Source organism: Pinus tabuliformis, chromosome 9 (genome assembly GCF_031772625.1).
Source record: "Pinus tabuliformis cultivar Carrire ecotype Pingquan chromosome 9, CPIR1, whole genome shotgun sequence".
In the NCBI taxonomy this organism is placed as follows: Eukaryota; Viridiplantae; Streptophyta; class Pinopsida; order Pinales; family Pinaceae; genus Pinus; species Pinus tabuliformis.
Genome location: NC_142307.1, coordinates 1,585,195,416 through 1,585,220,750, shown reverse-complemented (window position 1 = coordinate 1,585,220,750; position 25,335 = coordinate 1,585,195,416). Strand labels below are relative to the sequence as shown.

General features: G+C 37.1%; 1 protein-coding gene across 1 annotated transcript in view; it reads right to left on the bottom strand.

Moving 5' to 3' along the window:
• The window catches only part of LOC149154761 (ARM REPEAT PROTEIN INTERACTING WITH ABF2-like), a 118,871-nt gene that overhangs the window by 55,457 nt on the left and 38,079 nt on the right, over positions 1-25,335 (bottom strand). Inside the window, exon 6 of the mRNA XM_089440984.1 lies at positions 2,353-2,447. Coding sequence (XP_089297110.1) covers positions 2,353-2,447 — 95 coding nt within the window. The remainder of the gene's footprint in view (positions 1-2,352; positions 2,448-25,335) is intronic.

The window sequence follows — 25,335 nt, the reverse complement described above, 5'->3', positions numbered from 1 at the left end:
GTCGAGTTCCATTGCTAAGTACCTCGCCAGTTGGGAGGTCACAAGGTCAAATCTCCTTCGATGCCCTTGGGTTAGACCTTGTTTGGCCGGCGGGTAGATCCCTTCGGGTTGATCTGCCTGGATTTTTCCATGGATGTAGCGGCCACCCAGTGTCTATCAACCACCCTTAAAAAAAGTTCCTATGTTTCACAAAGGGAAAATGTCTTAATTATGTCAATTAATGATTTTTTAATATTTCCTAAGTCTAAGAGAAGTGGATAATTAATTGACACTAGTTGAAAAAAGATTGAGTTGCCTCCAGAAGCTTGTAGAAAGTTTCTAAGATGATCTTAACCATCAATTGGAAGAAGATAACTTCTAATCTTGGCCATTCATTTGTGAATGAGAGATTATAAAGGCAGATCGATGGGCGACATTGGAAGACACCAGGAGGGTTTCAGCAGCAATGATTGAGAAGAAATTTGGCAGAGTTTATTCTTCACAGAGGTTTCCAGATTCTGAGTGACAGAAGGAGGTCGAATTATTTATGTAGGAGGAGGCCAAATTATTTCTGCATGAGGCTGAATTTGCCAATTCGAGTTTGCCAACTTACCAGTGCGAATTGCCAGATCAAATTCCAAGAGGCAGTGCGAGTTGCCAGGAAGGGAAAATCGAGTTTCCAATGGCAATGTGAATTCCCAGGAAGGGTAGTGTGAATTTCCAAAGCCTGCCAGATTGTCAGTGCGAATTCCAGAGGGTAGTGCAAATTTCTAGAAAGGATCGAGTTGATCTGCAAAGATAGACAGTGAAATTTCTCAGCTCGATTTGGTCAGAAGTGAAGATAAAATTTTGTCAGAGCTTTGTCAGTGTCAGGCAAGCAGTTGGAAATTTTCAAGAGCAATTTTGTTGAAGATAATAATATAAACCCTCAGATCTGAAAACTAGTTTTCCCCACATTGAGGTTTTTCCAAAGACATTTGTCCAAAAATACTTATGTTCATTGTGTGATTGGTTTCTCGCATTTTCTGCGGCAATTTCCAGAATTTTCACACATTGTACTCTGTTGTACTACAGGTCTAGATCCTTTTGAAAGATTGTATTAATCTATTTATAACTCTGTATTTAATGAAATTTAATTTTTAAATGTAATGTTTTAGAATACGGGAACATCCTCTGCTTGAAGAAAAATATTTCTCAAATCAAGTTCTTTATCTACCATGTCTATGTTTTTTAAGCCCAAAGCAATGCCTTCGAATAAATAGTGTTTGAACACACAGCCTTAAAGTAGGATAGCAGCATCAAAATGACATATCAAGGTTCCCAATGAATCCACAGATCCAATTATTCATGAGGCATGCATCCTCGTCACCTCTTGATTCTTATCATTGTCATCAACCAAAATTAGTAAAAATATTTTCACCTATGAAATTAGGCAAAGGGTTCCAATTTTGGAATAAACACAAGATTCAAGAGTACATGAACTTATTCCCAACTCATCATTATAGAAGCATAACAAGAATAATCATTAGTGAATTAGAAGAAAACAATAAAATAATATACATACAAAAATAGTGATTATTGCATGTACTAGCAAGCTTAAGGATTTCCATGATAGTGCAATCCCTACAGTAATTATGACCGATGATTTGCAATGTGGGCCCCTTTTATGTAAGAAGCCCCATTTCGATCAGAAGAACAATAGCGTTGTTAAAAAAATGAGAATTTGAAACAGCTAAAAATCCCATCAAACATTCAAAGTTCCTCACACTTAAGGGTCTTCTAAGATAACACTGCCATCCATAAACACAGGGGACAAGTGTATGTCAACAAAAGTGCAATGGCAACAGTCATAAGTTATAACCTAATAGTTACAACACCACCATAGCGACAACATAGTCAAAATCAGAAATTGGATAGCAAGCATCTAAAATTGATAAATCATTGAGTAAAATGAAAAGTCATATAGCTTAACAAACATGTTTACCTAGATAAAAGGGAAATGGTATGTAAAAGATCGATAAATAAAAATTATTATTCTGGATTTCCAAGCTTCTGCAGTAAGAAGTGTTTCAGAATAATGCTTCAAAATCAACTGTGTTTGAGTTTTCCATATCCTTTCAAACCAACCCTCTGGTACATAAGCAAGATCAAATGAATTATGATCTACTAAATTGTTGTTGGCTACAACTTCATTAAATTAAATGCTACAATATAAGACAAAATCTAAGATGTGTCCTTAAATGTGCAGGAGTACAGAATCCAAGGCATTCATAAAAACACCATTTCAAAAACCGTCCCAAAAAATGCCTAACAATTTACTTGCACCATCAGACCATCAATCATATACAGCCCAAATGAACATATTTTAAATACCTCAACAGACCAATAACTGGTTGTAAAGCTCCAGCAAGAAGAACTTCTTTCTTTATATTGGTAGATGAATGAACCAAATTCCCAATTACTCCCACCTACAGCAAATAAGAACATAAAATATGAAGTGAGAACATATGCCAAACCAAAATTGGAAAAATAATCCGTCATTTAGTACTTGTCAAGTTTACATCTCTACAACCTACATAATTCATCTCACCAAAAAGATACTGAACTTCAGCCTCAACAATTTTTTGAGAAGTGGGAACTGATTAAAAGATTGTGGTATTCAGCTCTACCATGCTTCAGCCTTTTTTTTCAATTTTGATGATTTACAGACCATTTAAGGTTCTTCCGTATCAAGGGCAAAATTATTAATATTTGAGTTGAGCTAAAATTTATATTTAAAATTGAAGACAATATCAAATCTATAGCTGAAAATAAAGCTTAAACTTAAAATTCATTACAAGGCTTATATTGAAGTTAAGAATTAGACTTCAAGGCACAAAATTAAACTTTAAATAAAAGTTAAAATAAAACTAAAGAGTTAAAGTAAAATTAAAACAAAGCGCTTAAAAAGTAAGATTTTTTACCTTTTTTTTTAAATTAAAAGGTTAACAACAAAATCCGAGTTTATTTTTACATTTTCTTCTATTTTTTCTTTGAAATTTTTTATATATTGAAACAAATGAGCCTGAATGGACTGGGTCAAGAGATGCAGCACAAAGTCTTCTCTCTACAAATCATCACCTTGCAGATGTACGAGGCTAGGTATCATTGATTCATGTAGCGAAATAAAACCACAAGGGGTCCCCCAAAGTCTTGGAACAAGCAGTGGAACTTCCCTTGAATTGCACAGTTTATGGCACATAAGAAAACAAAGTGCTTATCAAACTCAAGCATAGGAGATGGCAAATCTGACAAAATCTCTTGGGATGTCGGATGTGATGGGCTATCATGATCCATGGTAGTTTGATCAAATTCACAAAATGGCCGACCCAGGATCCTGGAGCCATGTACCCAAGGGGTTGAATGTTGTCAAGTTGAACTAGGAGACCATCCTGCACCTTCTGGAAATGCTCATAATAAAATAAAAAGGCATCTTCAGGCCAAAAGTCTAAGGAGTAGACCCACATACTTTGAATAATTAAAAGAGACAAGATGCTCTATATAAACAACAATGGACTAAAGAAATGAGTGCCTGAAACTTGAAATATGTAACTAGGTTAGGTCTTCATAATGACATATGTAATCATGATTTTATGTATTTGATGTAAAGAGAAAAATAAATTTATTATTGTCATTCTTGAGGCATGGGTTTCATGGTCAAGGAAAATTTATTTAATAAATTTAATATTGCCATTCTTGAGGCATGGGCTCCATGTTCAAGGAAATTTTATTTATAGGTCAAGCACCCATTGAGTGCTTCTAGGACTTGTAATTGAGTCTACAAGTCACTTGAGTCATTGTCATGTATGGAAGACACTTTTGGGCATGCTACATCTTGTAAAGAAAATTTATGTAAAGTCAAAAGTGTCAAATAGACCCTCCAAGACCTTGTCATCATCAAAAGAACAAGTCGGCCTTCATGGGTGACAAGTTGGCCTAAAGACAGCAATTCAACCTAGAAAGAAGCTTATATAAGAAGATTTCGACCTCATTTGAAGATCATCCAATCAGCACTCAAGAAGTTTGATCTTAGAGAAGAAGAGGACGAAGTAGGAAGTCGAATACCTAACAAAGAAAGAGAAGGAGAACGCGAAGTTTTGGATTATTTTTGGGCTAATATCATTCACATGTGTGAAAGGATTAGGGCACCTATTGCAGCAGCTAGACCGAATTGCAGACCTGCTACAAGAAGTCGAGTTAGGGTATACTTTGCAAGTCGAGTTCCATAGAAGTAAGAACCAAGTCAAGCGAAGAAGAAGGAAGAAAGAAAGAAATCATTTTCTCCACATGTGCAAGAGCTAGGGTTTCTACAGAAGAAGCTGTTGGGGGTAGAAGTTGCAGAAGAAGCTACTGGGGGTCGAAGTTGCAAAAGTTGCTAGGGGTCAAAATTGCGGAAGGAAGTATTGGGGGTCGAAGTTGCAAAAGTTGTTGAGGTCAGACTATGTATAGTTCAAAAAGGAGTATACATGGTCCCTTGCTCTTGTGGGAAACAATACATAGGTGAAACCGGTAGATCATTAAACATTAAGCTTAAGCAGCATGCTGCAGACATATCTAGAAACAGAACATCAAAATCCGCACTTGCAGATCATGCTTTCTCCTCCTCACACTACATTTGTATGGAAGATGCCAAACTTGTCATCAAAGAAGAGCACTACCTAAAACGCAAAATAAAAGAAGCCATAGAAATCGAAAAGAGAAAGAACAATATGAACCGAGATGAAGGTCTTATAATCATCAACACCTGGAAACCCTTAATTAAATCATACCTCTCATAACAACCTATCTAATAAATTTAACATTAACTTATAATTTTAATATTATTAGCTTAGATTAATTATTCTAACTCATAATGATGTTTTCATAATTAATAAAGAATAATTAAAAAAAAATATTAAAAAACATAGGTCTGATAAATTAAAGCTTAGTAATAAAGAATCAAAATAAAAAAGAATTACTATTTCACATTTCTAATTAACATAGAATAGTTATATCCTAATTAACTAAATTTAACTCGTTAAATAAAAATCTCATAAAATTAACTTTAATTTATTTATAAATGATATGAACTTAGATAATTGTTTCATCTCATAATGTTTTTACATTATTAAAAAATTATTATAAAATAGTTTTTGAATAAGGTATAAATCATAATTATAATATATTAATATTATGAGAATAATAGATACAAAGAATTAATCAATTAATCAATTTATAAAAAGAAAGATTTTTCCCGCATCTAACTTGCATAATAATAAATTATATCCTAACTAATTAAATTTATCTCATAAATTATCCTAATAAATTATATTAAAAATTAAAATTAAAATTCCTAACAGCCTACTCAAGAACACTCCCCTCATCTATCATTATATATATCCTTGCATTTTCTTTGCCCTAAGCCACACCAATATTCTCAAGAATCTAGGTGTTCCCCTAAAGATGGACTCACATAGAAGTCCGAAACGTTTGGTTTAATCAAAAAACTCTGAACAGGTTATTCCAAAACATTTTTTCAAACGAGGTCAAAGTTCCTGGAAGGAAAGTTCATCAAGGAAGAAGGATTGACTTAGTCTTGGAGGGGACTTTGTCAAGGGTCATAGGTCTTGGAATTCATCATTTGAAGTTCTATAAGAAGAGAAGAGTTCTTGTGGGTTTTCCTCTCAAGAGGAGAGGTTTTGGCCCCTGGCTAATAGCCTATATCTTGTGTCCTCTTGTCTCATTGTTCTTTATTGTTTGGTAGTTGTTTGATGATAAGAACACTAATTATAATCAAGTGAAAGAAGAAGCTAATCAAGTTAAGTAAAAATACCTCGCAAGTAGTTATCAAAGTAAGAGAAATCACCCAATCTAACTACCCCTTGATTTTTCATCATGGTTTCAGAGCTAAGGTGACAAGACATGAAGAAGCAGTTTGAAGATCAGTAATTAAGAAAGATACATAAGGGTCAAAGCACAAGGAGATCATCCAAACATGTTAAAATTGGAAAATAGGGCCAAGATTCATGTGGGTCATCTTATTTATGGCAGCTGATATTTTTCTTGGATCCCTCTCATCGAGAGGTGTAGGATTGAACTAAAGATCATCCGTTCCCGATAAGTATTCATGGAGTTATGAATTTATTTGTGTTATAAGACAATTTGTCAAGGTCAGCTAGCAACCAAATAAACCCCACATGTGCTCAACGTTTTAGTATAAAAGAAGATGACTTGAGAGTCATTTCACACACACTTCTATCTTGATTTCTCTCCACGTGTCTTGGGTTTTAGTGGATGAGAAATCTAGGAGTGGAAGCCCTAGACGTTGGAGGATAAGAGGTTGCCCTCGCTGCAGTCAAGAAGAAATACGCTGCCCTAATCTAGAGGACGCAATCAAGTGAGAAGCCCTAACGCTACAAGGAGGAGAGCCCTAATATCTATGCAATCAAGTGAGAAGCCCTTACGCTACAAGGAGGACAGCCCCAGTACCTATGCAGTCTAGAAGATAGCCGAGTTTGTGGGCAGCCCTAGTATCTGATCATTGTTTTGGTGCAGACTTTAGAGAAGAAGAGCCGCAGCTCTTAGCCACATTGCAGGAGGCAAGAAGGATGGCTTGAGGACTGTTTTGTGACACGTTGTAGCAGTCCTACCTTGCTAATCAAGCCGCAGACTATAGGTGAGTTTTGTGCATGTTTTTGAGGTGCATATCTCTGTGTATAGGGCCGCAGTAAGGGACTACTACAGCAGTTGTTGGGAGGTGAAAGTTAGATGGTTGAGAGGCCTAGAAAAGCCCTCCTAACCAGGTCATAGTCATCTCTAAGGGACAGCATAAGGAGACAACGTGGAGGGCTGTGATAGGAGCAACTGTTGTAGGTGACAGTGAATCTATTAAGGGTTAGTTTAGGGTTGTTTGTAGGCATGATTAAGAGCGGGAAAGGCAAGCAGCGAAGCCGAGGAGAATAGGAGCAATACGTTGTTGTTTGTGCACTGATCGCTGGGTGTGTAAGGGTTGCCAGATGCCCTAACTAGTCACCATATAAGCAACAATGAAGGCAGCATTGGAACAACAATGTTGTGGACAACAGTGCTTGTAAATGGGACAGCTAGGAGCTTGGTGGAGCCAAGATGCATGGGACAGCAAGGTGACATAGTGCTGCTATGATGCATGGGACAACAAGGTGACATAGCGCTACTAAGATACATGGGACAGCAAGGTGACATAGTGTTGCAAGATACATGGCACAGTAGCAAGGTATGTTAAGACATATGGGACAGCAGCAAGGTATGGCAAGGCAAAGTGGGACAGCAGTTGTGACATGGCAGCAAGCATGCACAACATTGCAAGCATGGTGCAACATGGCAAGCATGGTGTAGCATGGCAAGCATGGGCAACATGGATAGCAATGGCAAGCATGGTGTTGCTAGCACGAGACATGTTGTATAAGCAGTGCAACATAAGGTGCAACAGTATGATGTGTACAGCATGGTCACGAGATCCATCATTATGATGATGGGTGCAACATGGTGCAACACGGTGAGGTGCAGCATGATGACGAGATGCAACACAATGATAGGTGAAGGAGTCACCTTGGAGAATCAATTGAAACAACATGTCTTCAACTGATCTCATGTATCATCTTCTTAGAGATGATCTATGCTCTTATCTAGATAAGTCAAAGTGTTGACTTCTGTTGTAAATGTACTATCTCTCTCTCTCTTTGTTGAACTATTGAAGAACATATAAGAAGAATTGATCAAGGGTTTCCCCACATTGGGGTTTGTCCCTAGCTAGTGCCACATCTTGTGTCCTCTTGTCTTGGCTTGTCTTCTACGATTTATGTTTATGTTCTATCTGCAATTTACTTTAATGTTGACGTGATTGCTAATCTATAAAAGATATTGACTCTTGAGATAACTGTGAAAATTGAAATAAATTGCTCTAAGCATAGAACATACCTAAACTTAACAAAACATCATCTTGAGGGAAGGAGCTAAGGAACATCAAAGAGGACTTCTCATCTCAAAGGATCACATTACCACAAAAAGAAAAAGACCACAAGGACACTACCTCCACTCAAAGAAAGGAGGACTATACATTTGAAGCATCTTGAAATCTCCATAATCTACATTTCTACATCCCAAGGAAGCAAGAAGAAGCATTGCTATCATTATCAAAGAAATCAAGGTGCTCTCCCTCTCTTTAAAGAAAGAATAACATCTCAAGTATATTTGAAGGACATCTCTAGAAGAAGAAGCATTGTCATCTTCAAGGAAGCAATCATCATCAACTATCATCAAAATCAAGAAAGGCATCAAGTTGAAGATATCATCATCAAAGAAGCATCTTCACTTGATAAGTAAGTAACTTTATATTTATGTCTGAATCTACTATCAAAATGACTTCAATATGCAAGGAGAGCAACAAATTCGTTGGGTCATCAAATTTCCTTACATGGAAGAACAGGACAGATTTGATCCTCACAGAGAATGAAGTTATTGGACATGTTAAGGGTTCAATCACTAAATCACCACAAGAAGTTGAAGCTCTATCGAAATACATGAAAAGGGAAATAAGGGCTCAAAGAATCCTTATAGAATCAATCAAAGATTCCCTCATCCCTTATGTAGCAACATTGGAGAATTCAAAAAGAAACCAAGTTGAAGGCAATAAGCGATGTGGGATCAAACAAACAAGTTCAAGCATTTGCTGCCATAGCTAGGAGAAAGGGAAAGTTTGGCAAGTTTGGTCCTCAGAAAAAGAAGAAGATCGATATGTCAAAGATCCAATGCTACGGATGTCAGGAATATGGGCATTTCAAGAGAGATTGTCCTAAATTCAAGAAGAACAACAAGAAGAGAAAAGAAACAAATGAAGCCCATGCCACCGAAGAAGTAGAAGAACCTAAAAAGAAGAAATCAAAGGAGGAGGAAGTGAAAGATCTCTACTATGACTGAGACAATCTGCTTCACTTAGTTCTTTTCAATTATATAAAAGATAGGAAGCATCACAAGAATGATAGGATGCATTAGAGCTGAAATAGAGATGACCTCATCATAAAAGCTTGAAAGGATAGTTGAAGTAGAGGTCTACATGGTTGTAGCAGTCATCATGACAAAAAGAAAGTAATTCATGGCATCTCAATTAGAAGCACACAAGGAAAATCATAGCAACAATATAAATGGTTGGAAGAAACTCATCTAGCACGCTAGAAGATAGAAAGGTCATCGTACATCATTATTATTAAGGAGAATTTGCAAGATGAGGATAATCAAAATCCTCCACTGGAATCTTCATTAGAAGGTTTAGCTCTACTTGGAAGAAGTGTCTCGATGATAGACTACAATCCACCTTGTATGGGATCCGTTGGTAAGGTATGATGACGAGGATGTGCAACATGTCGACTTGGTTGAAGTACTTTAATCTTCAAGCAAGGAAAGGAAGTCTAGATGATCACATGAAGAGGTATGTATATTTGGAAATAGATAGATAACATCATATGGTTGCAGTTAGAATGATGGAATGTTCTATCTCATGTGCATGATCAAAGAAAGAAGGATCTCTTCCTGTAGAATGATGCATGAAGGCATATGCCTTAAACTAGTTCATGTATTGATAAGATGAATTCAACATAATATGACATATGGAATATGAGGTGGTTCGTGGGGAACAACATGTGAAGAAAGGAAGAAGAATTCGTGAAAGATGCAACTATAGTCTTGTAAGATAAGATATGCAATAAATATCCTATAATTAGCAGGATTAGCTATGACATCTCCATGAAAAGGGTATGAAGACTGATAAAGTCTAAAGAAGAAGGATTGAAGACCTTGATAAGTATGTTGGAAAAGGAAAAATCTTGGTAATATATGTCTTGGATATGGCTTCATACATGTGCAGGATGTTGATATTGTGAAAAGTTGATGCCATGATGAAAGACCATCATAAAAAGGTACCTTTGATTTGATGTTCATTTTGATTTTTGAACAACATCTGGTCGGGTTGAAATAGAGCTAACAAAAGAGAGTTGTAGATGTCACCTACAACTAGTATTCATGTGATTGGATGGAAGATCATGAAAGAAGCATGACTTGGACAAGGTAGTTGTATGAAGGAAAAGCTAGATGTGGACTAGAAGATCAATTTCCAATAAAAAGGATGACATGACTATTGGTTCAACCCTATGGTCCATTGAAGGAAAGTGAGGAAGAAGATGGTCGATGCCCTACAAGAAGATCTAGAAGATGAGGGCTCCATGATGAAGAAGATGAAGTTCATGACATTGGGAAAAGGAGCCCTACAAGTAGCTAATAGTTCCATGATCACCACTAAAGAGCAAAGAGTTGTTGTTAAAGACAAGTCCCTCGTTAAGAGGGAGCTTGGACAAGTCCTTGGTTAAGAGGGAGGTTGAGTACATTCCTTTTTATAGGAATGAATATATCCTCCCTAGTTGAGGGGGAGAGATAAACACATTATTCTTGTGCGAACTTCATCAAGCGATGAAGAAGGAAGAAAGAAAGAAATCATTTTCCCCACACGTGCAAGAGCTAGGGTTTATGCAGAAGAAGTTGTTGGGGGTGGATGCTGCAAAAGAAGTTGTTGGAGGTCTAAGTTGCAAAAGAAGCTATTGGGGATTGAAATTGCAAAAGGAAATATTGGGGGTCGAAATTGCAGAATTTGTTGAGGTCAAAGTTGCTAGAAGGAAAGTTCATAAAGGAAGAAGGACCAACTTGGTCTTGGAGGGGACTTTGACAAGGGTCATAGGTCTTGGAATTTGTCATTTGAAGTTCTATAAGAAGAGAAGAGTTATTGTGGGTTTTCCTCTCAAGAGGAGACGTTTTGGCGCTGGCTGATAGCCTATATCTTGTGTCCTCTTCTCTCATTGTTCTTTATTGTTTGGTACTTGTTTGATGATAAGAACACTAATTAAAATCAAGTCAAAGAAGAAGCTAATCAAGTTATGTAAAAATACATCACAAGCAGTTAACAAAGTGAGAGAAATCACCCAATCTAATTGCCCCTTGATTTCTCAATAGTGCCCTCTAAGAAACAACTTTGCTTGCATCCCAAAAGGGCAACCTCTTCAAAAGAACAAAAATCAAGATAAGGGTATCTATCATAACCAAAATTAGAGCCCCTTGAAGTGTTAACCCTATTAAGGGAAAAAAAAAAAGAGTAAGAAAATGTTCTCCATGCATAAAGGATAGGCACCAAACTCATCTTGCACAATATTCCACGAGAACAAAAATTTGCAACTAATCACACCCTAAAGCATGATAGGGTATTGCTAATGAAGTTGAAAAGGTCATGCATGGTACCCAAATGACCAAGAGGATATTTGACATGCTAATGTCACGGAGTCATTGGAACAAGGATTCTCTCAAGATTGCATCATATAGCTTTCAAAAGTCCACAAAACAACAAAAGACTTCTAAGAGGGATAACAGGCCTCCTCATTAATGGCCAAGAATAAGGATATGATCAATGATATAAAACTCTTAACAGAACCCTGCCTGCCCTCTAGCCCTGAAATGCCTTCTCTTGAGCTCATCTAAAAACCACAAATGTAAGATTGTGACATAAAACTTGGAGAAGATGTGTCCAAACATGATTCTCCTATAGATATTTGGATCTTAACTGACAATCACTTTGAGAACGAGTGGATGATATGGAAAAACCATCCTTGATACACTACAACAAACAATATGGTTAAACAAATTAGCAATATAGGTTTTAAGGGAGTGAATATCATGTTTGAGGAGCTCTGCCCGAAAGCCTTCCTCATCTGTAACTATTTTAGTCAGACATTGACTCAATCCATAACCTTGACTGCTCGATGTTGCCACAGAAAAACATATGACCAGCCTAGATCCATCATAACTCCAAATCTACCGAGTGCTGAGAGGGATAAAATCTCTTTTCACTCTAAAAGAGGCTTACATGTCAAGAGATTTGATCCTTCTAAGCGCTTGGTAGATCCAGAGTTGAGACTAAACTAGGTTGGTTTAATTATTTTTATATAATTTGACCCAATCAAAATGTTTTATTGATAATTATAATTATTAAAAAAAATCTTTTTACTTTTATGTAATTTGACTGAGTCAAAATGGTAAATAAGGCATTACATTACAAAGTCCCTACCATACTGGGTTGGAGAGTGCCTCTCAGCACGCAACTTGTTGAAGGGGGGGAGTTGATGTAGACTAGAGGTTGCTCAGAAACATTTTAAAGGGAGAAAAATGAGAGAACATGGTCTAAAGATCCAAGTAAATAGGGAAAAGGGTGTGTGAGATAACTCAAGTTGAATGGTAGTGGGATTCATGAAACTCACAAAGTAGAGAAAATAAGAGGTCTTTGGAAGTATGGGTTAGCATGAATCGATGCCATTTTCCATGCTCATACCCTCAAACCTCTAGAAGATTCTACAAAATTCAATATGCATATGAATGGCTCCAAAACATAATGAAGACTAAGGTGCTTAGCCAAATTCACCCACTAGAGATAAACAAAAAAAACCCTATGGTTTCTTCAAGGTGGGACCCAAGGTTGTATGGAGCAAGTGAACATCTATTCTTGTCCAATAGTCATAAGATCAACCAAACCTATGGCCGAGGGAGGGACAACAAATCAGAAATCAAGGTTAACTCTCATTTCAATAGTTGTGTTAACTCAAACTCCAATGAGCTACAAATTTCAAGGGAAACAATAAGATAGCAAACATCAAGGCTAGGTTATTTTTGGCTGGAATTATTGTGAACAAAGGCATCAATAAGTAGCGAATTTAGGGGATTTCAAGCTCATAGCCAAATGGTTGAATAAAGACTTCTAGAACTATAACATTGGTTTCTCCCATATTGTTACACAAATTAGAGAGCAATTATGTAGGTTTACCTCAATAAGTAGCAAATTTAGGGGATTTCAAGCCCATAACCAAATGGTTGAATAAGTACTTCTAGAACTATAACATTGGTTTCTCCCATATTGTTACACAAATTAGAGAGCAATTATGTAGGTTTACCTTCTTCAAATGTAGCGATATCTTCCGTGAGTTGGATGCCTTAGCTATGAGTTGCAAAAAAAGGAAATTAATTAGCAAGATGTTCTTGACCTAACTATATATTCAAAATGAGATAACACCTCCTCTACCTCAAAGACAATTCTTTGTCTAGATCTTTCTAGGCAAATAAGATAGAGCACCAGTGATAGATTCAGTTGGACCCCCAAAGGGTTCCAAAGGACTCCAACAACAAGCCAATACCTAGTTCACCCCCTCACTCTTGGAGATCAGACTCTGGAGATCATGAGATCAGCTTCATCATCTGATCTCTCTTTCTCTCTCTTGAAAGGATTTTGTGTTGTCGACATTTCTAGTATTGGACAAACTTATTTAGTATTTTGTATCATCATACCTTTGTCACGGTTATGGTGTTATAATTATGTAGGATTCTTTATTTATATTATTTGTAGCATTTTCAAGGAGATGAATTTGCAATTCCATATTATATTCATACCTATTGTACTTAGGACCCATTAACCTTCTTTTGTGGTCATTCATCGAGCATTAATAAAATTATGTTATCTTATTTCTTGTAGCGTACCTAACCAACAAAAATAGCACATGAACAATATTCAAAGAAATTAATTGCAAAAACACAAATACGAGAGCATATGATATTAAACCTCAAAAAATATGCCTTGTATTAAATATATCCAAAAGAGTGAACAATGTTCATGAGCCTCTTCAAAGAAGCAACCTCTTATAAGAAAATCTCCCAATAGAAATCGCAAAGCATTGACAACCATAACTCCATAATAGCTTCTTACAATCAAAAACCATATCTACTTATGGTCCTATCATTAATGGGTACCAAACTCTTAATGGGCCTTATTCACTAAGGATCCTCTTCACATTAACTAACTACCACCTAACTATATAATAGGCCTTATTCAAAGGAGATGGCCTTGTACAGCAATTGATCAACTACAATGTGTACCAAACTCCTAATGGGCCTTATTCACCAAGGAAACTCTTCACATTAACTAACTACGACCTAACTATCTAATGGGCCTTTTTGAAAGAAGATGACATTGTACAGTAATTGACTAACTACTAAGTACATAAAATAGGGAGGGCGAGGTAGCACTGTAATGTCCCCTACAGATTAATTTCCCAAGGGACAACGTAGCCTATCAATCCCCGTACGCTATAGTGTTTGATAAAGGGAAAAACCCCAATTACCTAATGTTTGGCCAGCATGGGGTAAGTTTTGGGGCAACTGGGGCGAAAAATCCAAAGTTGGGGTTGCCATGAACCCCTCTCAATTAATTAAGGAAGGAAAAAAAACCAAAAGAATCTCTTTAATTACAAGAGAGTAGAATCATTTTGATCATGATTGGGTTGGATTAATTTGTCTCTTTTTTCTTGAGCCTGAGCCTCTGAGGGTTTTAAGACCCCTTTCTCTTCTTTGACTAATTTCGATGGAGGTGATCCCACCCTACCTAGTTACCCTTCTTCAAGTCCTAGCAAAAGTTATGGAATCAATTCAAGTTTGAGAAAATTGAAGATTCTATCTGGTCTTGGCACAGGTTATTCTTAAGCAGCTCGATCAGGTTTGAAGTGGTTTTCTATGGTCAAACAAAGTCCTTCCTGTGGCCTCCCTTATAGCTTAGTAATTTGTCTAAAGAAGACTCGCATTAGGGCACCTCTAAAGTAAACTAGACATATTTGGAAGGTAATTCCAAGGCAAATTCGAGCACTCTTGGGCCCCTCTGAGGCAACGTGGCACATTTCTAAGGCAACTTTGAGCCACACTTGAGGCGACTCGACCATTCTCTGAGACAAGTGTGGCAGCTTGAGGCAACTACAAGACATTCCTAAGGCAACCTCGAGGCATCTTTGAGGGTTCTGTGGCATCTCTGCAGCCCAAATTCGTGATCTGAGGCAATCTCAGTGGTTTTGTGGCATCCCTGCAACGAGATCTGTAGCTTGAGGCAAACGCGTTTGGTGGTATTCTTTGTGTCATTCTATTTAGGAAATTTGACCACTTAGGTCTGTGTATTGCAACAAGGAAGCGGAATTCCAAGACAGCAAGGCAGTAAGGAAGAGATCATCTCGTTCATGATTGGAATTTTCCCCACTTAGGCTATGAATTGTTACATTATTTCTTCAGTGAATTAGTCAGGTTTTGTAGTTTAAGATAAATTGTTAAGTTTGGAAAACAATCGAATTGTTGGATTAGTTTATTACTCCCACTACAATATTGGATTGTGAATTGTAAATATCTTTGGTTAATTGGACTACCAATTATGTTCAAGATTTCTATCATTGTTGTTGAATAATTGTGTGACATGAGAAAATATATCAGCTATTTGTATCCATGAAATTTTTATATGTTGGAAACCCTAGATAGAAATAAAACCCTAATTTGCCCTAGGACATTACAAGCACCCTAATGTGGCCTCATGCTTCAAAAGCACTATTGTCCTCAAGGCTAGAGGCGTAAACTACTATAAAATCATTGTTAGTTCTCAAGTGGTGTTTTTTGGTTGCTTATTTTTCCACTAGGCCAAAACGTCTCAAAGGGTGCACTAGTATAGTCAATGTTTTCTGGTTGCCAATACCACATCCGATTGGAGACAAATGGACCCTTCATCCATTTTTAGGAGGTTAGATTGAATTCAACAATTTGATTCCACTACCTTCTTCAAACAAGACACACCAAAGATTGGATGGATCTTGGAGTGAGCTAGAAGAACCAATCTATAAGCAACTTGTCCATTATGTTAAAGAATCTGATAATGTCCCTAGAAGTTCAGCACAGACTTCTAGTGTATTTATCTTTGAGAGATTTATGCTTATAAGGCAATAATGGTACATTCGATTATAAAAGCAATAAAACTTTGGCCCCTGCATCCTTCTTTTTACTTTTGTTGTTATTTTTTTCCAAACAAATGTATTTTTATGAATTTTGCTCCTTAATGTTTCTTCATTTGATTTTCTTAGTTTTTAGCTCTGCTTATAAAGGTCATTATACCATTTTTTGTTGAAGTTTTATTGCTCTTTACCAAGTCTTATATCTATACTTTCTTGATCCACACTTGATTGGAGACAAATGGACCCTTCATCCATTTTTTTGGAGGTTAGACTAAATTCAACAATTTGATTCCACTACCTTAACCAAACAAGACACACCAACGATTGGATTGATCTTGGAGTGAGCTAGAAGAACCAATCTATAAGCAACTTGTGCATTATGTTAGATAATCTAATAATGTCCCTAGAAGTTCAGTGTTATCACTCAAATTTTCCTAGGAGTTGTCAAAAGAGGAAAGGAGTCTGAGGTAACCACAAACCAACTTTTAAGTACATAATCTAGCCAATCTGTACTCAGAGAGGGCTCTCTCTTTATGATTTAGCTTTGTTTAGTAAGGTGTTAGGCTAGGTATGATAGCTTGGGGTTTTGATTTTGATTGGTGGTGGAATTCAAGAACAGATGGGTAAAACAGAGTATTTCAAGTCATTGGGCTATAGAGTCAACTGAAGATGGCTTAACTGGATTGGGTTGATTCAGCAAAGGAGGGCTTCAAAGGGCAAGATAGCAAAACAAGAGGCAAATGGTAAATGGAAAGGGTGAAATGGTCTCAAAAGGGAGGAAGGGCAGTTAAGAATCCTTCAACAAGTTTCGAGGGGAGGGAAAGTGGGTGATCACTAATAAAAAGTAGTTAAGAATTCTTTACTAAATGATCATAATGAAAAACTAAGAAACAAGGAGCAACTAAGAATTCCTTGTCTATAATAGTTTTGAAGAAAACATTAAGAAAGATAAACCTTTTAAAACATATTGCACTAAAGCACTTTCTCAGATATCATTATTTCGTTTATAATTCAGATTTCATGAAAACACATATGATTTTTAATAAACAGAGGAAAAACAATACTAAACAAGAGATATAAAATACTTATTTGACCATTGTTTTGCACGAGAATCCTGTGAAAGTCCTTTGCTTTATTCACTGCTTCCAGCTAGCCATACAAGAGTTGTTCCAATAGCACTTCTTTCCAAAATAATAAGTATACAAAAATGTCAAAGAATCCACCCTCAATACTCTGAATGAGGGAGTACTTATACAAAAATTTACAATAAAATATCTCTTAACAAAGAGAGATATAATCTAGGAAGCCTAACTATATGTTACATAAAAGTAGAGACAGATGGTCTCGAATATAGAAGATGAAAGTGAGCTACTGCCTTGTTGTCCCTGTTTTTGTGAATGAGCTGGAGGCAGGCCCTATGATTGGGCATCTTGTTGTCTAGCTTGTAATTTTGTGTTGGTTGCCTGCTTTTGACTTTCGACTGATACTCTTTAACCTGTTCTGATACACTTTACCTGCTTTATCCTCATTCACCTTCTTTTACCAAAACTGACCATGGTAAATATTTGATTTTACCAAAGTAAATTACAAAATTTTTGTCATGTCCGTCCACCAATTTTCCTTTGGTATTCTGGTCCTTTGAAGCTTCCTAAAGATTTCATCAGCTTCAGTATATTTGGCAAAATTAGGCTGAACTGAAAACAAATGTTTTATCTCATGTTCAACATAGAAAAGGTTCTCTAGACTGTCATAGAGAACTCTGCCTGTTGGTAGTGCCTTGGGTGCAGATGCACTTGCTGATGAACTAAGTTGATTGTTTGTATATTGGGCCAACCTGTCCACATAGTCTTCATGCCTCGTCAATTTATCATTAATCACTAAAGGACTGGGAAGCCCTTTGCTCTGCAAAATACCAAATTTCTCCATAAAATCATCAATTTCTCCTTGCATGTTCTGGCATTTCCTTTCCAAATTCTGCATCAGAGACCTTTTGGTCAATACCTTTTTGATTTCTAGGATGGCTGTTGTTCTATCTTCAATACCCAACTCTTCTAGCTGGTACCTATTTTTGTTGTTCAAAAAATTTATTAGCCTGATGGCTTCCTCAAGCTTCCTTCCTAACTCTTCCTTGGTTTTCAGAATTTTTTCAAGAGCTACTTTCAATAATTCAATCTGTTCAAAAATTATTTGTATGGATGACCAGGCATCATTTATTGACTGAGTCATGTTGGTCCAAAGAATCTTCCTAATATCTGTTAAGGGCTTTTCACAGGTGAGGTCTTTTTCTAGTGCTTTCACCTGCTGTGCTAAGCCTTTATTCTTCCTTACTTCTTCGGCAAAATTAACCTTTGAAACATCATATTTCTGCTCTAAAGATACAAATTTTTCTTTTACCTTCTGTAATTCAGAGACTTGGAGTTTCATCTCCTCCATAGATTTGATTAACTCTAGATACAAATTTTTCTTTTACCTTCTGTAATTCAGAGACTTGGAGTTTCATCTCCTCCATAGATTTGATTAACTCCTCTGTGTTTAAACCTGAGGTTCCTGCCTGTGTTGTACCTGTACTTGTAATTGCTTCTGTTGTGACCAAAGGGACATTTGGTGTCAGTGTTGTTGCAAGTGTTGAAAGGACTACCGTTGAGACCACTGGTATCACATCTTGAGGCTGAATGGTCGACTCACTCTCCCTGCTTTTCCATGACTTTCTAATTCCTGTTCAGTCTCCTTCAATTGTTCATTTAGCTTTAGGACTAAGTCCATAAGCTCTTCTTCAGACTTCTTTTGAATCACCTCAACAGTTTGTGGATGCCTTGATGGAAGCAACTTTAACTGCTTTTTAAAGCAGCGATGTCTTCATCTTTCTTCTTTATCAAGGCCTCTGCAGCCTTCACATCTTTTGGGTTATGGCCCAGTCCAATAACCAATTCCTCCAAAGATTTAATTCTATTCTCCTTAGCCTGTGAGGAGGCTTTTTCCAGCTGTAGTTGGGCAGTTGTGTTATTTAATGAATTTTCCAACCTTTGGGCCATCATGGCTTTACCTATCAAGGTGGAATACACCATTTTCCATGTTTGCTTGTCTGGTCTGGGGGTGGATGTCCTTGGCCATGACCTCAAAATCAGTCTTGAGGTAATCTGCTATTGACTGAGGTTGTTGTACTTTAGGCTTGAAGAAGCTCATCTACATCTTGCCTTCTTTGATGTCATACGCTGACCTCAATCTAGTTTGATTTATGGGGGCCATTTTCAAATATTGATCGTAGAATTGGGCTCTTAATGGTTCATTTTTAGCCTTTATTTCTTTGAATTTCTTTTTAATATCTAGGTTCTCATTTCCTCGAGGCCTGAAGGATGACACTTCAGCACTTTGTTGCCTTTCCAGTTCCTGTCTCTGTGAGCTAGAAGGTGTCCCACCTGCTAGGAAGTATGTTGGCTGTCTGCACCTTCCTTTCCGTGATCTCTGTAGTTTCTTCAAAATATTCCTCCTTTGAATGGGGATTTAGCCTGTGCCTCTTAACACCAGGTTAATCTGATGGGCCATTGGCAGGGGTAGCTACTTCCCTGTCTCTCTTTTTGTTCCTTTCCTCATTCAAAGGAGTTTGTAAAATTGGGGGCTCTCCAATGTTGACTTGAGTTGGGTGGGTCCGTGTTTGAGCCTGCTCCTGAGAAGTTTGAGGTTGCTTTGACATGGTTGATTGTTCTGTTGCCTGAGTGCTGGTCTCTTTTTCTCTTCCCTGTGATGTCTCTGCAAGTGGTGCACTGGTCTCCTGTGAGTGCCTTTGTGAGGTATCAGTTGTTGAGGCACTAGTCCCTGATGTTGGTTTTTGAGAAGTCTCAAATTGCACCTGTCCAAAAGAATCTAGGTCAAGTGTCTTTTCCAGATCTTTCATTACATTTTCTACATTGACCTTATCACTATCTGTTTCTATAAGAGTCCCTTCCCTCCATTCATCCATGTTAGCATATTGCTCAATCTCTGGAATTCTGTGATGAAAATAGGGTGATAGTCTATTTTTCATTCTTCTATCACAGATGAAACTGTGGGGGTCATATGGAGTCCAACTAAAACTTTTGTTTAATTTCATGTAGTCCTCTAGGATTTGTTCTGCTGCTTTCCATGCTTCCCTACTATTGCAGACAAATGGGCCTAAGTGATCTTTGATTCTGAGTTGTGCTTTCTACTTAGCCTTAGTAAAATGAATCAAATTTGAGTTTATCGTCTGTCTACAATACTCCAGTGCAAACAATCTCATTGGAACATATTTAGGTAGCTTGAATGGGGAAAGTTCACACCCATATACCCTGATTTCTGTGTGATTCTGGTACAAGTACCAGTCACCTACTCTGTACTGTTTGGATAGCTGAAGGATCCTTTTGATGTCATCACTAATTCTAGGAGGGGAATTCCCTGTCAGCAAGGTGGTTGCTAGGTGGACAAACTGATCGATGAACTCATTATATGAATAAGGGCAAGCAAAAGATTCATGGAAGATAGAAGTCCAAAAGATGACAGACCTTGGATTACCCTTAGTATCAAGTTTCTTGACAGAAAATGGGAATTTGTCTGATTGATAGTAGAGGATGAGGTGATATATGAAGGTGGAATATTTGAAAACCTTTTCATTCTCCAGTCTCATGAACTGGTCATGGATTTTGTCAGCAATAAATGAAGCATAATCATACTTGACAGCAGGGGGCTGTCCAGGGGTAAAGATGGACATCAACACTAGGGTCAATTCATCTACATACTCACTAGTGTTGAATCCCATGACTGCAGATATCATATCAACTAGGATTTTGCCTGTATCTGTGAAGAAAACTAAAAGGTAAGGAGGGGGATCTTTAGGTTGATGTTCTTTTACTATGAAAGTTTGGCAGAAGCGACTGAGCTCAGCTTCGGATAATTTGGTTGATTTCTCAAGCAAATTTCCAAGGGAGATAGGGGTGAGGGCTTGACTAGGACGAAATTGCAGCATCTCATTGATTGAATCAGCAGTTATTGTGAAGAGGACTATTTGGTTGGGAGACATCACGGCTCTGCGGTTGGGATCATAATTTGCATGCCACTGATAGATTATGTTAGGGAAAACATGCACAAAGGGGAGAAAGTACATTGGGAGGTTGGATTCCCACAGTCCTATGGCATCATAGCCATTCAAGTGGTTATCTCGGCATTGGCAAAAGACTTTAAGGTGGTCTTTATCAGTGTTTAGGTCCTTTATTTGAAAATCCTTATCTGCCAGGGGCAGATAGTCTAAATCACGGTGAGGGGTGGTAATGGGAGCAACATTTAGGGCTACTGGGGTTTCCATTCTGATTCTTGTGGATTCAGAAAGGAAACTAAGGTTTCTTAAGTGAAAATGATGAAATAGCAAATCCGGGAACTTGAATTACAAATGCAGTAGCAAAATTATGGTGAATTTTGGCTTTTTCAATCAATTTGCAGTGGAAAACAAATATTTGCAGGGTTTTCTTGATAGGAAATTGGTAAATACCTGCGTTTGGGGATGGACAACGAAATGCAAGTACTGGATGTGACTAAATGGCTTTGGGCGGCGTCAACTGTAAATTTTGAAGCAGGTTGGCGACTGGGAGCACGAGCTAGTTGACCTCGTCGTTTAAGTTTGCATGGATGTACAAGTTCGCAAAATAGAACGACAAAATGATTTGTTTTTGTTTTATATACAAGGTCAAGAATTGGCGGGTTTCGGGATTTCGGACAGGTGGCGTCAACAGGCAAATGACGTGATGTTTTGTCATTTAGTGGGAGGGCAGTAAGCGGTATTTATCGCACCACTTATGGAGGGGAGGCGGTATTTGCGCTTGAGCCAACGATCCCATAGAATGATTGATGCGTGTTGGAGGCACTGTACACAAAACCACTTTGCGATTGCGAGCTAACGTGCAGTCGACAGCCGTTGGATCTGGGAGGTGTGATCGGACGGCTATCTGGGGTGTGAAGTGACGGGGTTTAATGAAGGCGGGCCCGATATAATTAAGGATTATTTAATCGTATCGAGGGTGATAGGATTGGTCGAGGTGGCTATTGATTAACCGTGAGGGTTAATTAATCCCTTTTTAATGTGGCAGGGGGTTGGGGTTCTTAACTAGTTACTGATTAACTAATTAATCCCTATTTACAAACGTATTATGGTTATATTTTAACCAAAGGGACGAGATATATAATATTTCGGGGTTTTCATATAGCTATAGTAATACGGGGTTTTCATAATGGGATTTTTGTAGCTATTGCTACAAAATCCCATTATGTACATTTATCTACTACTTAGCCAGCTAAATAAAGCAATTATACTAAATAGGTTGTGAAGTTCCTTGTACTATTGTTTGTTGAGGTATTTGACCAAGATTGAAACTATAAATCTATTCATGAGCACTGGGTTGGAACAAACACTGGAATAAAGGCATGTTTGATTAATGCTTGGATTTTGCGTAGGCATGATAGTCAAAAGAAAATTAAATTCGCAATTGTAACTTGGAAGTATGCGTTGTTAGAGCCCACTTTTATTTATCAAGCTAACTTGTCAAACTACTTATTATCTCTCGTCTCGTGTAGATTGAGAGACTAGGCAAAGGGGGGTTTGATTTTGTGGCATGTTGGTATACCTTTGGTTGATGTATTTTATAGAAAAAAAATGTAATCACACTCAAAATATTTGAGTTTATACCCCTACTTTGTAGTGTAGATAAAAAGTTGATCACATATTGAACCACTTGCATCTCCTATGTGTATTCTCCCCCAAACATGCATTTGTCCACCAAATCTCTATGTTGTTTAAAGACACCAAAACACATCTCTAAAAAAAAATTAAGATTAAGGCATGTGTTGGCTAAAGAAAGAGCTCTAATACTTAACCAACAAAAACAGCCAAGCAGGAATAATATTCAAAGAGATGATATGCAAATAAGCAAACACAAGAGCAAATAATGTTAAACCTCGAAAAGAGTGAACAATATTCAAGGACCTCTTCAATGGGGATACCTCCTAGGAGAAAAGCTCCAAATACAATAACAACACTTCACAAAACATTTCAAAGCCTTCTAGCTCCATAAATAGCTTCTTATTATCGAAAACCCTAACTATTTGTGGCCATGTAATTAATGGTTACCAACAACCTTGTGCAATGGTTATGACAATATTCAAATTAAAGAGGAACTTTCAAAAAGCTAGCATGCCCTCCTCAAAATCAAGGTCTCTTGACCCCATGAGGTCTTAAATGTATTCTCACAAATCCTATATCCAAGGCACAAAAAACAAGATCACCAAAACACCAAAGAAGAAGCAAATCATGGCAATATTTGGTCCTCTTACATCTACTAGAAGGTTATTGGGATCAATTTGTTAGAAAATCAAAAAGGCAGTAAAGATTTCTTGATCTTGATAATTACTTTTGATGTTTCTTTCTTTAGTTCATCAAACAATTACCAAAAGCAGCAGCACATAAAACAATAGACACCAGATGTAGGCACATGCCAGGGCAAAACCCGCCTCGAGGGAAAACCCAGTCAAGATAATTCTTCCTTTCAATAGTATTCTTTGAGACTCTTCACCCTAGACCAAGACCAGACTTTCCCTCCACACCAAGTCAACCTCCCAGATCTTCGACCTCTTCCCAATAACTTCGACTATGCAGCAACTTACAACAACTGGCAGCTTCCAACAACAGTGAAACTTGGAAGACTTCGATCTCCCAATCCAGGACACAACACAGAGAGAGAGAGACACCAAAATTTCGATTTTCCTTGTCTCCTTAGACTCCCCCAAACTCGCATTCACTTTGGCTTCCCGGAAACAAACATCGCACTTTTTCCTAGCTACAAGAAAACCTCACACTTCTGCCCGGCAACAAGAGATTTTCGCACTTCTTCCCAGCTACAAGAGAATTCGAACTTGATGAGAGAATGATACTCCAAATGAATTCGATGAGCTTCCTTTTATAGGCTTCTTGTGGGGTCGAATAGGGTCCTTCGGCCGACTTGATCTTCTCTTGGGCCGACATGGTGTGGCGGTTACATAATTCATATTTGACTCAATACTTAACCTTTTTACATTATTCAAAAGCCCAAGAAATGTCTCTTTAAATGTACAATAACTCTATAGACTTAGAATAAATCCTAGAAGTCCTCAAGGGGGACTTTGACCAACATGGTGACCCAAGCATGAAACCCATGCTTTAATAAGTCACAATAATAATAATAATAACCTTTTTCTTTATTCTTTTGACAAGTACATTACATAATGACTCAAGTACATTATTAAACACTGAACATAGTTACATTTTCTAACACAATTGAGGACCCTATGGATTCTTCTTCACATAACCGTGTATAATTGATCACATCGATTCATTGGCATTAGCTAAGTACTTGAACAAAACTATTTGCTTGGAAGTTGGGATGATCATCGCTAAGATTGATCATTGTCCAATACAACAATTTAGACAATTCATCCAGATAAAATGCACCATCCAAACTAGAATGGGGACAATAGGGTTAAAGTTAGTGAAATTTGTAATTTTGTCATATATGTGCATAATAATGGGTGAAAAGCAGTGTGATAAGTAAAGGTAACATTTGCGTGCTTGTTGATCAAAAGCAATGGTAACTAAAGATAACTTTGAGTGGTTGTTGGTCAGTGTCTTTTCTATTATTTGTTTTAATGAAGCTTGGTTTTTCTAGTCTTCTTCTATTTGAGTTTCTAATTTATTTTCACAATTTGAATTCTTTATTGTGTTTTTGTTTGTCTCACCCTTTTCTCTTTTTGATTTTCTTTGTTTCTTTGTTGTTTGTTTCATTGAATTTACAATAGGTTCGTAGGATATAAGAATGAACCAAAATCTTAATGGCCCTTTAAATTTATAATTTGAACAATATTTAAATAGACCAATCATAAATCCTTTAACAATAAAATTCTAATAATAATTGTTTTTTATCCAATTGATAATTGGTAAATATTAAATTTTAATGACTAACACTTAGCTCTCTCTCTTATTGAGAACTATTTAAGATTTATGGCTTATCAATTTTAATTTTCCTTTCTCATCGTCCTAGTGATGAGACATTCTAGATTGCTTAAACATCAAGTTCAATAATCTAATGCAATTTCCGTCAAGAAACAAGAACTAATTCCAACCACTATGGTTTATGAAATAAAACACCCAAGGGTAAATAATTCCACCATTCAAGGAAAAAGAAACTCAAAAAATGTGGAAGGCATCTCTTGAACCCCAAAGAATCCTTCCCCCATCTTTGCACAAAATGTGTGCTTCCCTGTTTTGTAGTCATTTGTTGGGCACTAATATAAATATCTTATCTTCCCTTTGATTGCCCTCCAAAATCCCTTGCACTTATTTGGGCAACATAACATTATTCACCCTATTTGGTAATGATAGGCCCTTGCTAGCTATTATGCTACCTTTTGAAATCTGAGATTTTAATATAATTGA